Source organism: Benincasa hispida, chromosome 3, assembly GCF_027475165.1.
Source record: "Benincasa hispida cultivar pf3 chromosome 3, pf3_genome.v1.1, whole genome shotgun sequence".
NCBI lineage: Eukaryota > Viridiplantae > Streptophyta > Magnoliopsida > Cucurbitales > Cucurbitaceae > Benincasa > Benincasa hispida.
This window is the reverse complement of record NC_143480.1, coordinates 36,617,017-36,634,174: the sequence shown is the minus strand read 5'-3', so window position 1 is coordinate 36,634,174 and position 17,158 is coordinate 36,617,017. Positions and strand designations below refer to the sequence as shown.

General features: G+C 29.5%; 2 protein-coding genes and 1 non-coding gene across 3 annotated transcripts; all 3 read left to right on the top strand.

The window, feature by feature from the left end:
* Positions 1 to 5,108: 5,108 nt before the first annotated feature.
* Positions 5,109 to 8,473, top strand: LOC120073360 (phenylalanine ammonia-lyase-like). The gene is made up of 2 exons (XM_039026166.2): positions 5,109 to 5,599; positions 6,574 to 8,473. Exons 1-2 carry the CDS (start codon positions 5,205 to 5,207, stop codon positions 8,321 to 8,323), a joined length of 2,145 nt encoding a protein of 714 aa, XP_038882094.2. The 5' UTR covers positions 5,109 to 5,204; the 3' UTR covers positions 8,324 to 8,473.
* Positions 8,474 to 10,482: 2,009 nt separating this feature from the next.
* LOC120074807 (U1 spliceosomal RNA) lies at positions 10,483 to 10,646 on the top strand. Its single transcript, XR_005481089.2, has one exon. It is a non-coding gene; the product is annotated as a U1 spliceosomal RNA (small nuclear RNA).
* A 3,678-nt stretch (positions 10,647 to 14,324) lies between these two features.
* On the top strand, positions 14,325 to 16,735 carry LOC120074265 (phenylalanine ammonia-lyase-like). Its single transcript, XM_039027335.2, has one exon. It carries the CDS (start codon positions 14,422 to 14,424, stop codon positions 16,552 to 16,554), a length of 2,133 nt encoding a protein of 710 aa, XP_038883263.2. The 5' UTR covers positions 14,325 to 14,421; the 3' UTR covers positions 16,555 to 16,735.
* Positions 16,736 to 17,158: the final 423 nt, after the last annotated feature.

The following is a 17,158-nucleotide window of genomic DNA, read 5'->3' as shown; positions in this document are numbered from 1 at the left end:
TGGCTGAGGAATATCGCTTGTGACAACGCGTCATAACTGGCGCCCAATTAGAAAACTCTTTCATTTGATGGGTCCAAGTAAGATAATTTGTCCCATCAAGAATGGTACTAATAGGGTGAGACACATGATCTTTCTCCATGTGGCTTGACGGCTTGGTGGTTCGACCCAATTGGCAACTGGGAAAAGACCGGCTCAATGGCTCTGCTCAACTGAAACAAGAACCGACTCGGTGGCTCAGTCAGCGTGGCACAATTCAATGCAGCTTGTCTGCTTGGCTCAGTCAGCTAGATTTGTCTCGTCGAGGAGGGTGCTTGCAAATGGGCTGGAACAAATAAGGGATTCATGAACGTTGCATGTTTTTTTTTTTGGCTTAGTCAACTAGAACATTGCAAATCTGAATGGCATGTTGTCTCACTCGGCTAGATTTGTTTTCGGATCTGGATGACAGGACAAGGGATCTGCAAACGGGGATCTGGCCAGAACTGTGCACTGTGCTCGGATTTGAACGATGGAACGAGTTGGGTGCACTGATCTGGGTCGGGGTGTGGCATTCAGATCTAGGTTGATTAAAGGCCTCACAAACGGGGGTTTGATCGAAATGACGCAGTACTGCACTCGGATCTGGACGACGGAACGGGTTGGGCTTAGCGACATTGAGGGTTATGAATGGAGATGAACCCACGAATGACAGACAACAACGGTGGTTTTCTAGTGGAGCTCTGATACAATGTGAACAATGTATTTCTCCCAGATGATTTTTACAATAGTGTATGGGGGGTACAAATACAATACAAAAATACTAAGAATATAACCTAGAAAAACTCAAACCAACTTAAAACTTCTTTAACAAAATAGACTAAGTATACATTTATTTATTCACATTCTTTAAATAAAAAAATTACAACATTTAAAAAAAATTATAACTAAGGCCTAATTAATATGTTTTTTTTTTTAATTCTTGAAAATTGAGTTTACAAACATGCACTTCTATAAATAAGATTATATAGCTTGTTATCATTTTTTATTTATACTTTAAAAAATCAAGTCAATTTTTAAAATTTTTATAAAATAATAAAAATTAATTAAAAAAATTGTAGAGTAAACAATCATAATTATAAAAAACGGAAAACAAAAATTAAATTTATTATCAAACGGAACCTAAATTAAAATATTTTTACCTCATGAATCAGTTACCTAATTTAAAGTTTTTTATATTAGTTACTTTGAAAATTTATTTTCATATATTTTCTTTCTCACTGCTGTCATTATAGTTCTGACAAACAATCAGAATTTTATAAAATGCCAAAGATACTTAAGGATCTCGTGCTTAAATTCAATCCAACACGTGGAAAAAAAAATCCTTCCCTGCATGAACAATCATTTTTTAATGGTAAGAATACAGATCTGAAGTAATAAATTATAATTCTTCAAAATAAATAAATACATACATACACACACACATATATATATAGATAATTATAAAATATTTTATATTGCCATTGACATTATTGAGGAGCGTTACAATCACAAGTATTATTTTATGGATATAGATATTAAATTTCTGAAATTTGAATGTCGAGGTTTTAAAAATCTGAATTAATTAATTGATATGCAAGATAATTAATGTCTGGAGGTTAAATATTTGTATTTAATTTATCAATTTTGTATAGAAGAATCCAATTGATGAAGTCATTAATTAAATTTAACATAATTTAATTTATTGTGATATTAATTATTTATTTAATCAATTAAAATAAGACATGAATACATTTATATTAAACATAATTAAATTATTTAAATTAATTAATAAAATATTTAAACTAATAAAAATCAATTATTATATTGATAATTAGTAATAATAATCCATATTAAATAGTTAGATAACACGAAGTATTTGTAGAGGTATTAATTGAAATTTATTAAGTCTAAATAATATATTTATATTTAGTAATCAGTTGAAATTGATAGTATTGAATAACTAATGTTTAGTAATTAAGTAGACTCTATTTTTATTGTACATCTCCGATAATAAATATCTCATCATTTTGTAGGGTATTAAAAAACCCAAATGTCAGATGGGTTTTAAAATTTCATGGATAATAATACCATAGATCTTAAAAAGCAAACTTTTATGGAACAAATAACTATATTAAGTGTTTGTCTGAAATCTCATCGAAAAACATGTGAAACAAGTAGGGTTTGAGGATCGATGAAGAAAAGAATCCTATTTATTATTATTATTATTATTATCAGTATGATTATGATTATGATGGTTGATTTAATTTACTTTGACTCCATTTTTAAAAAGGGAATTGATTAAGATTTTAACTATATATTATAGAAATCTTTTACAGATAGAAAAAATGTCAAACTATTTATAGAAATAGCAAAAAACACTGGTAAACTTATATTTGCGTCTATCACATAGTATCAATGTTAAAATTCTATCCATTTTTCTCATTGATAAACTTCTATCAACATTTATCAAAGAAGATTAAGTTTTGTTATTTTGTATAAATAATTTATCTTATTTTCTATTTTTGAAAATCCTTATAAGTATATTGGACGTCAATCAAATTTCAATTAGGTTACTTTTTCTAATTTTGTAATTGAATTTGTTATTTATTTAATTCCACATTTTAGTAAATTTATTTCTATAATTGACAAAAAAAAAATAATTTAGTTTGTAGGATATATATAAATCTATATTGTGACAAACCAAACAAAATATTTAATACTAACTCTATTGTACTAAAAAAAAATTATTATTTTTCTTTAATATTTTTAACAAATTAAAATATATACATATACTTTTATTCTAAACCATGTATGAGATTTCGATTTTATCCTTGAAACTTGTATATTACTTTAAGTAAATTTTATAAATGAATTGTATACAAATCTTTAGAAGAGTCTTACATACTAAAATATTTCATTAATTTAATGAGAATTATTGCAAATGCGAGTCTAAAATAAATATAAAATTTGAAAAAAAACATATGTATAAAACTTTAGAAAGTTGAATAAAAATAAATTTAATAAATCATATGAGAAAAGTAAGATATAAACTATAAAGTATGTATCTATAAAAAGAAAGGACTGATGCATCTATTCCATTAACATAAAAAAAAAAAAAAAAATTAAAGAAAAACCACATAATTAGTCACAAATGCACATGATCAAAATTCGTATTTCTCCAAATCAGATTGGGCTTTAAAAAAGAAAAAAGAAAAAGAAAAAACCTCCAAATAATTAATCTGAAATGCACATTTTTTGGGGGTCATAAATATAAAAAAGAAAAAAATAGAAAAAAATTTCAATATCTCTACCAACCCACGTCCACTAGCAATCCACTTGGATGCTACGCTGCATGATTCTTAGCCGCCAGATATTATTTATAATATGTTTGAATCTTACGGCCAAGATTGAATTTCAACTAATCTCCCTTGTGGTGGTCTACTGCCACCATCTCACCTACCACCGCATACGCGATGCCATTTTGTTCGTTCATTTTTTTTTCGAACTAATAATTATATAATTATTAAAAAAAGAATTAGAAAACTAAAATTTTAAAAATTGTTAAATTATAAGAAATACATGAGAACTTTGGATATGTTTCAATGATAATCCTACCGTCCAAAATTTTCCATTTTACTCTTCAAAGTTTGAAATTTGTAAAAATAGATAAAATATCATTTTGAAGACATTTATTCAACTTTAATCAATTTTAATCACTATAATTTGAAAAAATCTTAAATTTAGCCTCTAATGGTTATTATTGTCGATTACTATAAATTTTGAAAACATATTTACTTATTATATTTTCTTTCACAAAAATTATTATTATTGTTTAGTCAATTTTAGAAATAATAATTTTAAGGGATTTAATTTCCAACTTATTAAAAATATAAGAAATAAAATTAGATATTTGAGAGTATAAAATTAAAATGAACAAATCTCAAAGTATAATATAATTTTAATAAAAGAAAAAAAGGTATGATTTTTTTTTTTTTGTCAAAACTATTAATGTGTAAAAGTTAAAAAGTATATCATAACATCATTTATAACACCATTTATGTAAATTGACATAGTAACTAATGTAAAAAAATATTGATTATATAAATAATTTTAACAATATATTTTAAGAAAATGGTAAATAATATCCCATAGCGTTTTCTAATCTTTGCACATTGATACATCATTAATGTACTTTATTCTAGTAATATATATATATATTTAAAACAATATCAAAGTTTGCATGGGTATAGGAATACATTTTAAAGAAATTTTAATACCAAACCTTAAATCTTCAATTTTGTGTTAATAATACCTTTCTAACTCTAATGTCATTTAACCACCAAATATCTAACTTAGATTGATGTCCTTTACAAATCATATCAACAATCAACCAAAAAAAGAACAAGATTAGTTAAATTAACTAAAATAATATATTAAACCCACATATTTTATACCATCAATTTTTGAAATATGATAATGAATACCTTTGTAATTTTTCCACAAAACTGAGCTCCAAAATATATTGATAAATAAAATTTGAACTAAAAACTAAAATAAGAATGTTATTGCACATAGTTTGACTCCATCTTTGGTTTTCTAATTTTCAATAGTTGTTGTCTTATTTTAAGAGGATTGTTGGTCTTCGGCCGAGTGGCTTTTCATAATTATTGGGTAATTAAATATTTTTTTTCCTTAAAAAGAATAAAATAACAAAAATGTGGTTAGGACTATTAAGAGGTATGTATAAATAAACTTTCCATAAATTATAAAAATCACTCTTAAAATATGACAATAATTATAATTATATCTTAAAATTTTTTTATAATAAAAATTGTGTTTTTAAATTTATAAAAGTGTTAAAATTAGATTTTCAAACTTATAATAATAATAGAAATTAGATTTCAAACAACTCTCAAATATATCATTGTTACCCATAATTTTTAAAATGATTTAAATTTGGAGGACTTCATTTTTCTAATGAAAAGTTTTGATCTCTGGAAAAAAAAAATAACTTTATAAAGTCAAGTGGGGGCAAAGTTGTAATTTTAACCAACGTTATTTTCTATTTAAGATTCTCCGACCTCCATCGGTAACTCAGGAAATCCAAATCTGAATTTAAAGATTTCATTTCCTCCACCAAAACCACCTTCTTCTTCTTCTTTCTTTTTTTATAATAATAATTTCCGATGGCGGAATCCGGTCACCAAGACGCCGGCGAGTTTTGCATCGGCGGCCGGAATAATATCAACTATGATCCGTTGAATTGGGGAGTGGCGGCCGAGTCGTTGAAGGGAAGCCATTTGGAAGAAGTGAAGCGGATGGTGGAGGAGTACCGGCGGCCGGTGGTGAAGTTGGGAGGAGAGACGCTGACGATATCTCAGGTAGCTGCGATCGCCGCCAGGGATTCCGGCGTGACAGTGGAGTTGTCGGAGTCGGCGAGAGGCGGCGTCGAGGCGAGCAGTAAGTGGGTGATGGATAGCATGAATCAAGGGACTGACAGCTACGGCGTCACCACCGGCTTCGGCGCCACCTCCCACCGCCGGACTAAAGAAGGTGGCGCTCTGCAGAGGGAGCTCATACGGTAATTTTTTTTTTTCTACCTCTGTTTTGAATTTTTACTACCACGTGAGTTCTGACTCATTCTATTTTAATTATTTATGGACGATTTGGAAGTATCTTTAAAAATTGCACACACATATATATATATATATATAACATATTTAAAAAAAACATATATTATTCTTTTTTATATATATAAAAATTATAATTACTACCATAGGTCCCCTCAAAGCTATTTTTAGAAGGGTTGAAATATAAAGGTTTGATTTAAGTTTTCACCGAATTAAATCATAAATTTGATCTTAACGCTTTAAAAAAAATTTAGAATTTAATGCATAAAACTATTCATGAGATTGTATCAAAGTATAAGAATTAAATTCTAATTTTTAAAATGATAGAGATTAAGCTCTATCTTTCCATAAATTACAGGGATCAAATTTATAATTTAATCTTAATTTTACTATCAAATTAATTTTTTGAGTTAGATTTTAAAAAATTATCATATCAAATAAGTGTATTTTTAAATAGATAAAATATAGTTATACATGGTTTTTAAATAGATGTCCAAATACAATTTTGCATATAGAAATTTGAATATTGTCATATTATATTTATTATTTATAGGGAAAAAAACCTTGAACATGTTAGTTTCTAAAATGGTTGTGGGCAATAAACAAAATCTAGGAATTAAGGAAGTTATACTAATTGAAATATATACACAATGTGAGCATAACATATGATTTAAGACATATAAGAAATTGTAGGTTCAAATTTCTAATCCAACAGATAAATATAACATCAATAGAATTATGGAGGTGAAATTTCTGAAGACATCCTGGAAAACTAAAAATGTCATGATCTTTGAGTTATACATATATTAGAGGATATAACTAAGTATATAAAAACTATATGTTTCTTTATAAATAAAATTGGGATGTTTAATAAAACAATAATCAAATTGTTATTGATTTTTCTTTTGAATGATTTGTTATGTAGATTTTTGAATGCGGGAATATTTGGAAATGGTACTGAATCGAGTCACACTTTACCTCATTCAGCAACAAGAGCGGCCATGTTAGTTAGAATCAACACTCTTCTTCAAGGCTACTCGGGCATTAGGTTTGAGATTTTGGAAGCTATAACCAAACTTCTAAACCAAAACGTCACTCCATGTTTGCCTCTTCGAGGAACTATTACTGCTTCTGGAGATCTTGTTCCTCTATCTTACATTGCTGGATTGCTTACTGGCCGACCGAATTCCAAAGCCATTGGTCCAAATGGAGAAAGTCTTGATGCAAAGGAGGCTTTCAAAGAAGCTGGTATTCCTTCTGGGTTCTTTGAGTTGCAACCTAAAGAAGGCTTGGCTCTTGTTAATGGAACTGCTGTTGGTTCTGGGTTAGCCTCTATTGTTCTCTTTGAGGCAAATATTTTGGCAGTTTTAGCTGAAATTTTGTCTGCTATTTTTGCTGAGGTTATGCAAGGTAAGCCTGAATTTACGGATCATTTAACTCATAAGTTAAAACATCATCCTGGTCAAATTGAGGCAGCTGCAATCATGGAACACATTTTGGATGGAAGCTCTTACATTAAAGAAGCTAAGAAATTGCATGAAATTGATCCTCTTCAGAAACCAAAACAAGATCGTTATGCTCTTAGAACTTCACCTCAATGGCTTGGTCCATTGATTGAGGTCATTAGATTTTCAACCAAGTCTATTGAGCGTGAGATTAATTCAGTCAATGATAATCCTTTGATTGATGTTTCAAGGAACAAGGCTCTACATGGAGGTAACTTCCAGGGAACGCCAATTGGAGTCTCAATGGACAACACTCGCTTGGCCATAGCTTCGATTGGTAAGCTCATTTTCGCTCAATTTTCTGAGCTTGTTAATGATTTCTACAACAATGGTTTGCCTTCGAATCTCTCTGCAAGCAGAAACCCAAGTTTAGATTATGGATTCAAAGGTGCCGAAATTGCTATGGCTTCATATTGCTCTGAACTTCAATATTTGGCAAATCCAGTAACAAGTCATGTCCAAAGTGCTGAGCAACATAATCAAGATGTTAACTCTCTTGGTTTAATCTCCTCAAGAAAAACAGAAGAAGCTATTGACATTTTGAAACTCATGTCTTCAACATTTTTAGTTGCACTTTGCCAAGCAATTGACTTGAGGCATTTGGAAGAAAATTTAAGGAGCATAGTGAAAAATACAGTAAGCCAAGTGGCCAAGAAGGTCCTTACCACCGATACTAATGGAGCTCTCCACCCGTCGAGATTTTGTGAGAAAGATTTACTCAAAGTTGTTGATAGAGAATACACCTTTGCTTACATTGATGACCCATGTAGTGCCACTTATCCATTAACGCAGAAGTTAAGACAAGTTCTCGTAGAGCATGCACTTGCAAATGGAGAAGATGAGAAGAACACAAATAGTTCAATTTTTCAAAAGATTGGAGTTTTTGAAGAGGAACTAAAAGTTGTTTTACCCAAGGAGGTAGAAAGTGCAAGGTTTGCTTATGAAAATGGGAACTCTACCATTAAAAATCAAATTAAGGAATGTAGATCATATCCACTTTACAAGTTTGTGAGAACAGAGTTAGAAACTGAGTTGCTTACCGGAGAGAAGGTAAAATCTCCTGGAGAGGTGTGTGAGAAAGTGTTCGTAGCTTTATGTCAAGGAAAGATGATTGATCCGATCTTAGAGTGTTTAAAGGAGTGGAATGGTGCTCCAATCCCTATTTGCTAATGTGAGCATTAGGACCATGAAAACAAATAGTGCTTTGTTATGTTTTTATTCGTTTTTTCTTTCATGTAATTTAATTATGGCTTTTATATTTATGTTCCTTCCTTGTACAACGAAATAGTATATATATTTCAAACTTTTCTCCACGTTAAATATTGTTTTTGTGGTTTGAATTTCAACATTTTGACTGTATAGTTTTAATATCTTTTTATAAAGTATGTGATAATAATAGATAGATATAATTATTTGAGGATACCGATTCGAACAAATATTTAGACAAGACATTAATTATCATTTCAATGGCTAATGATTTTTGATCTCTCACCCTTCAATTGTTGAACTAAGAATCTATTTGAGAAGAATAAGAATATTCCGTCTCTTCATTTTTCTCTCGTTTACACACCAATATTTAGCTCATTTTGTAACATTTCTATTTATGTATATTTTTTTCCTCAAAGAAATATAATTGAATTGAATGGGTATCCTATAACAAATTGAAAAGTAAATTTTATAATATAGAATGTTAAAAAAATATTTTATATTCAATTCTTAAATATTTATTATGCATTTTATCGATACAAAATAATTATTTTATTTACGTGTTTAAAAAATTGGAAATGGAACAAGAAAGAATAGATTAACTTTGTTATTTACAATATTAGAATATAGTTATGAGATAGTTTCGTACAAAATGGGAAATAAGAAACGGGGGAAACAATTTTCAAATGCTTATGATAGCAATTGTACAGACTATATTTATAGTTGAATCTGAAATACTATAAAAAAGCTATTAACATTTTTTTTCTCAAAATATTATATCGATATATTACATTATACATAGTTCAGATTTAATAAAAATAAAATATAATGAGATTTTCTTTAAAGGAAAATGATTTTATGACTTGAAATGGTATATTTATCAAAGTTTTATCTCTTTTAGCATCATATTATTATTATTCATTTTGTTTAAAGCTAAAATTTAAAGTTTGAAAACATTAAAAACATAAGAATATCGTGTTCTCAAAATCTCATATTTGTAGTCAAGGATGTTAATAGTTACTGCAAGGACACGACTCTAATATGATGAAAAATTCTTGTTTAGACGAGAAGTGAAGGAGAGAACAAATACAAAATCTTCTCGCTAACTAAATAAGAGAGGTAAACATTGAGATATTATTTGATTTTTCTAAGAAAATTCAACAATTTTTCTCTAAATAGGAAAAAATCTCACTGAAAATTAACAATAATTTAAACAGAAAATTTTCAAAAAAATTATATTTTATTAACCAAATTAAAAAAATAATGGTTATAAATCGAGAATCTCTCTTACGAGAAATTTTTTCGCGAGTAATTTTCGAAATATTTTTCTTTGAAAAGTCTTATCAATTTTATATCATGGATGTGTATAGATTGAATTGAATTGGTTAGATTACTATTATTATTATTTTTACCAACTCGACTTAGTACCTCAATAGGTAGAACCAAGCAAAAGAAAGTAACACAACGTAGGGTGTACATGAGTTGGGTTGGAGATGTTTTTATTGGGTTGACAACCCAAATGATCCAAATAAAGTCTCCAACCCAACTCACTTGGATTGAGTTGGATTGTCGGATTATATCTTATTTTTTCTTTTTAATTAAAAATATGTAAATTTATATAAACACATGACCAAAAACAAAACTAACCCAACCCAATTCTTACATTTTGGGTTGGATGGTTCGGATTATTTGGGTTGTCAAGTTATTTGAACATCATAACACAACGCATCAAGTCCTAGGGAGTAACAAAAACTTAAAAAAATAAGAGAAAAAAATCATCAAAATTCACCCATAATATTTGTCACGTTATATTACCTTTTTACCGTAAATTATAATTTCGTCAAAATAGACTTTTAGACTCTGTTAAACTCAAAAGATTATACTTTCTACCATATTTTCAATTCTGTGTCATAAAAAAGAAAATGATTAGTCAATTAAACATTAATCTTATAGATTCAAAAAGGGGGAAAAAAGGGAAGAAGGGACCTTTTTAGTTTGCTAGGCAAAAGGGGTGGGAAGAGAAGGAGGTAAATATGATAACAAAGTTTGTCCCACATCGAGAAATTGCGAAGAGTTGGAGTGTAAGAGGGTCTATAAAAGAGAAGGGAGGGGGATCAGATAACATACTTACCTGGACGGGGTAAATGGGCGATCAAAAAGGCTCATTGCCTAGATTGGTGACCTCCATTGCACTTTGGGGAGGGGTGCCCGTCTAAGGTCTGCCCAGAGTGGCAGAGCCTACGTCATTATTTGTGGTAGTGGGGGCCTGCGTTCGCGCGGCCCCTTCCAATTCTCAGTCTAAATCAATTTACCTTTCAAAATTGATTTCACTTTTTTTAGTTACCTGATTTTGTTTAATACACATATGTTATAAACATCTATTTAGGTTCATTTTCTTATTTTATATGAAATCTTTGTAAAGCCCTAATGTAAATAATTTTATCAATCCATTTTTTTTAGTTAGGGATATTAAAAAATCTAATGATTTGATCAAAAGACTTTCTTTTTTTTTAAAAAATTTATTAATGATGCTATTTGTTTGGAATTAGAGGTTTATGGGTTGAATGGAAAGATTTTTAGACCGAACAAATCCAATTATAACCTTTATTTCATTTTTCGCAAAAAAATATTAGAATTAAATAATTAAATCAATATATATAAATAATTATATTATAAATAATAAAAAAAGGAAAATTTTAAAGTCAATAATAAATTTTAATTCGGTTCTGATTGGTTTGGATTATATTAGGTGAGGATTGAATTTGGTTGATCGGTTTTTTCAGGTGGATTTTGTCCGAATTAACCTTGAATATTTTAGGAGAAACTTACTGGTTGGAACTCAATAAAACTCAATCTACAAACATCTCGTGAGGAATATTGAGGTTGAGTTTGATGTCTTTTCTTGAAGACATTCTTGTTGTAAAAGCTTTTGTTAGTTCTGTAATTTTGGCCTTTTTTTCAAGATTTTTCTTTGAGGAAAAAAGACATTTTTTCAAATAGCATTCCCTCTTTCATTCTCGATTAGAAGTAAAGTAGTTGATCGTTGGTTGTTAGTTGATTCTTGTCTAAGAAAAAGTGTTAAAATTACTTCTTGATATATAAGGTAAAAGTTGATGTACTTCTCGTTTTTTTTTTCTTTCAGAAACAAAATTTATCTACTAGAAATACTTGGTTTACTTTAATCTTATACATGTGCAAATATGTGGTTTAAGACATTTTGACAAAAAAGTAAAAAGTTTGTTGATCTAATAATAAAAGAGAAAAAATGGAAAAAACAATTGAAGGGCCTTCAATTAATTATGCTCGCCCCAATATAATATATTTCCTAAAAAATGTGAAATTAATCGATGGTAATATATAATTTATATTTTCAATCTCGAGATTAAAAGTTTAATTTCTCTACCTTACACATTAATCCAATATTTTGTAAAAAAAAAAGAAAATCGATGGCCATTCTTGTTTAATATACAAATATTCAATAACAACTCAGTAATTACACTTCTCTAATTTGCTTTAAGTAGAAATAAGTATAACATGACTTTATTACTTAATTATTGACCTATATTTGGCTTAGTACAAACGTGTCACAACTCTCGACTGAAATCACACGGATATTTTCATAAAAAATATTGTTTTGTGGTTCAGTTTTATACTAATACGTTAAATATAAATTTTCAAATAATATTTCATTTCTATTTTAATTATTTTTGTTACTTCTTTCTCATTTACCAAATTAGCAATGGGCAAATGACCAAATAGGGTGGATTCAGAATTTTTGTTTTGAGGGTTAATTTAAAGCTTCACAAAATATAACTTTCAATTTCATGTCTAATATATATACAAGTGAAAAAAAAATTAATTGACCTATCAGATACAAAATTAATTTTATTTCTATTGAAATTCAAACTTTTAATTTTACGTTTAGTAGATTCACAAATTTTTAATAATATTGAATAATTAATGACCTATTATTCAGAAATTTATAGGACAAAATTGAAAGTTTAAGACTTAATACACAAATGATAGGTTTAAGTTTACATTAAAGTAAATAAAAATTCTAAAATTTAAATACTATTTTTTTTATTTATTCATATAATTTTCAATATATTTTAATTTATTGCATCGTTAAATGCTAATTGATACAATTTTTTTTTTTTAAAAAAAAAATTTACTACACACATTTAAATGTGTTGTTATGTTCAATATAATAATAGGAAAAAAAAAAAGAAAAAAAAATTGAAAGTGGCTCAAATGAATATAGTTCAAGTGGTACACTCTTTGTACTACAATAAAAGAACTGAAGGTGAGTTTTGCTCGGTGATGATTGGGATCACCTCTCTTTAGAGTTGAAGGTAACAAATATAATATTTCGGATTATAAATTCATTATTTTTTGTTAAATCAAAATATGTATTATATAATATATTAGAAAAATATTACAAATTTTTTTAACTTAAATCAAATGAATAAATTAATTAAAAATAATTTATATTCAATCTAGTATTTAGTAAGAAACTATAATTAGTTTTATGGATTATAAAAGTATATTATCAAACACATTTTGAATAATTTATTTAATGAAATTTAATTTTTACATTTGCTATAAAACACATATTTTAAAGTATAAATTATAATACTGTTTTCAAATTTATATTTTCATATTACCTATCAAACAAGGATTAAATGGTTATGAAATAAAGCCTAAAAATTTACAAAATTTTTCTTTTTGGAGATATCTCCAAAATCCATGAACTAAAAAGAAAGAAATTATTTTTAAAAAATTTAATGGTCTTTACCTTTACTTCTACTACCAACCCTCCAAGGAAAAAAAACTCCACCAACCATTAAATTTGGCTCACCAACCCCCATTATCTCTTAATTTTTGCAAATTTAAAAAAGAAAAAAAAAAAGAAAAAAAGAAGAAGAAGAAGAAAAAGGTCTTTAAATTATTCTCACCAACTCCCCTTTCTCTTTCTCTATTTCCAAATCCTTTTTGGAGGCGCAAGTTGATGATGTTTTTAGGTCAAATTCTCTTCACATAAAATTAGAAGAGTTCATAATATTAAATGTTTTAACTAAATATCCATCTCAGCACTAAATTAAATTAAATTAAATTAAATTAATCAATGAGGAATTCAACATACCCCACTTTCTCATTCTACCTTATATTAACACCAAACAAAAATTTAAACGATATAATTTTTCATCTATATGTAAAATATAAATGTATCTCGTCACGTTTTTAACTTACGTATGTGATTTAACTAACATGATTAATGTCATTGTTCAACTTGCATAAAACTACTCTCGATCAAGAGGTTAAGAATTCAGATCTCCCAATATGCATAGAGTTGAACTTAAAAAAACGTCCAATGTAATTTTATATTTTTATTCCTTCACACATTACATATATATAAATCCATTGCAAAAGAAGGGAAAAACACTTTTTTTTTTTGGTTGTATTTCTACACTTTTATATTCCACAATGTTTAATTAGAAAAAAGGTTAATTTATGTAATTAAATCTATTAAATAAAAATTATATTAATTAAAAATCTTAATCTTTTATATATTAATGAGCACTTAATGTAATTTATAAGTAAAGAAAGATTTAGAAGAAAAGATGACAAATCTGTATTATGCATTCATTTTAGTCTAATATTATGCTACTCCTTTATATATAAAGATTTTAATTATGATTTATGAATTTAAAATTGAAGAGTAGATGAATGTATTTTCCAGTTATGTTATTTAATTCCATACTTTTACCAAAAGAAAAGTCATAAAAATTGAAGTTTGAAAATGAGAGAAAAAGTTAGGTAACGTTGATGATTTGAAATAATATATTAATTATAAAGAGTGTTTCCAACTACCACACCCTGGTGTGTGTTGTTGTGCTTCCACCACGCTTCCTTACTTACCACACAGAAACACAAAACCCCACCATTTACATCCTTCATTTAACACACTCTATTTAAACCAATCTTCCTAACCCTTTTTCTCCACAAAACACACACCAACAACATTTCCATATTCTTTCTATTCTTTTCTTCATTCTTGACCTATGGCACCCTTTGATCAAACCAATGATAGCTTTTGCACCATTACTACTCATCATGACCCACTTAATTGGGGTTTGGCGGCTGATTCTCTCAAGGGAAGCCATCTCGATGAGGTGAAGCGCATGGTCGAGGAGTATCGGAGGCCCCTTGTCAAGCTTGGTGGTGAAACACTTACTATATCTCAAGTGGCTGCCATTGCTACTCGAGATTCTAATGTTACTGTTGAGCTTTCTGAGTCTGCTAGAGCTGGTGTTAAGGCTAGTAGTGATTGGGTTATGGAGAGCATGAACAAAGGGACCGATAGTTATGGTGTTACTACTGGGTTTGGTGCTACTTCCCATAGAAGGACCAAACAAGGTGGTGCTCTTCAGAAGGAGTTGATTAGATTTTTAAATGCTGGAATTTTTGGAAGTGGAGTTGAGTCTGATCATACTTTGTCCCATTCAGCTACGAGAGCGGCCATGTTGGTGAGGATCAATACTCTTCTTCAAGGCTACTCGGGTATTAGATTTGAGATTTTGGAAGCCATTACCAAACTCTTGAACCATAATATCACTCCATGCTTGCCTCTTCGTGGAACCATTACTGCTTCTGGTGATCTTGTTCCTCTTTCTTACATTGCTGGATTGCTCACTGGCCGATCGAATTCTAAAGCTGTTGGTCCAAATGGAGAACGTCTTAATGCAAAGGAGGCTTTCCAACAAGCTGGTATTCCATCTGGATTCTTTGAGTTGCAACCTAAGGAAGGGTTGGCTCTTGTCAATGGCACTGCCGTTGGTTCTGGATTGGCTTCTATTGTTCTCTTTGAGGCAAATATTTTGGCTGTTTTATCCGAAATTTTGTCTGCCATCTTTGCTGAAGTTATGCAAGGCAAGCCTGAATTCACTGACCACTTGACACATAAGTTGAAGCACCATCCTGGTCAGATTGAGGCGGCTGCAATTATGGAACACATTTTAGACGGGAGTTCTTACATGAAAACGGCCAAGAAATTACATGAAATGGATCCTCTCCAAAAGCCCAAGCAAGATCGCTACGCCCTTAGAACTTCACCCCAATGGTTGGGTCCATTGATTGAAGTTATTCGATTCTCTACAAAGTCTATTGAGCGGGAGATTAATTCAGTCAACGACAACCCTTTGATTGACGTTTCAAGAAACAAGGCTCTGCATGGAGGTAACTTCCAAGGAACTCCAATTGGAGTCTCCATGGACAACACTCGTTTGGCTATTGCTGCAATTGGAAAGCTCCTTTTTGCTCAATTTTCAGAGCTTGTCAATGATTTCTACAATAATGGGTTACCCTCAAATCTCTCTGCAAGCAGAAACCCAAGTTTGGATTATGGATTTAAAGGTGCTGAGATCGCCATGGCTTCCTATTGCTCTGAACTTCAATACCTAGCAAATCCTGTAACTAGTCATGTCCAAAGTGCTGAGCAACATAATCAAGATGTCAACTCTCTTGGTTTAATCTCATCGAGGAAAACAGCTCAGGCAATTGATATTTTGAAGCTCATGTCTTCCACTTTTTTGGTTGCTCTTTGCCAAGCAATTGACTTGAGGCATTTGGAAGAAAACTTGAAGTATGTAGTGAAGAGCACGGTAAGTACAGTGGCCAAGAAAGTTCTCACCACAAGTGCTAATGGTGCACTTCACCCATCAAGATTTTGTGAAAAAGATTTATTGAAAGTGGTCGATAGAGAATACACATTTGCCTATGTTGATGATGCATGCAGTGCCACATACCCATTGATGCAAAAACTAAGACAAGTTCTTGTTGAACATGCTTTGGGAAATGGTGAAGATGAGAAGAACGAAAGCACTTCAATTTTTCAAAAGATTGGAGCCTTCGAGGAGGAATTGAAAGCCATCTTGCCGAAAGAAGTAGAAAATGCAAGATTGTCCTATGAAAATGGAACGTCTATTATTGAAAACCAAATTAAAGAATGCAGATCTTATCCACTATACAAGTTTGTGAGGGAGGAGTTGGGAACTGGATTGTTGACCGGAGAGAAAGTGATATCTCCGGGTGAAGAGTGTGAAAAGGTATTTACAGCTCTTTGCCAAGGAAAGATGATCGATCCAATTTTAGAGTGTTTGAAGGGGTGGAATGGGGCTCCTATCCCCATCTGCTAGCAGTGGTTCTACGGAACCAAGGATCCAACGGTTTCAATTTACTGGTGATGAAAAAAACAAGCCCTTAGCTTTATTTATTTGGTTTTGTTTTCTTTTTTCTTTTTTCTAATTTTAATATACGTCAATGTGTAATATTTGGGAAAATTTGTCCTAATTAATATTCAACATAAATTTCTTATAATTTTTGTTTCTGTTTGATGAATAATTTTGATTTTGATTTTGATATTTTTTTTCCTGCTGCTGCTATTTATTGATTGATACATATGATTAGGTTGAGTAAATCAATACTCAAAGTTGATTTATTTTTTTTATATATATATCAAATATAAAATACACTTTAAATCTATGACTTAAAATTAAACTTTATATAGTGGAGATTTGAACGACTTCCAACGAAAAAAAGTAGTTGAACTGTTGATGAGCTATGCTCAATATTTTTGATTTGTATGAAATATTATTAAATATTACCATCAAAGATAAAATAAGTAGGTGTAATACATAATAGAATAAATAATAATATTAGTAATTGTATTCCAAAGTCAATTTCATAGAATAAAAAGATTCCTAATAATTTATTTTTTTTTCATATATATATTTTTTCTTA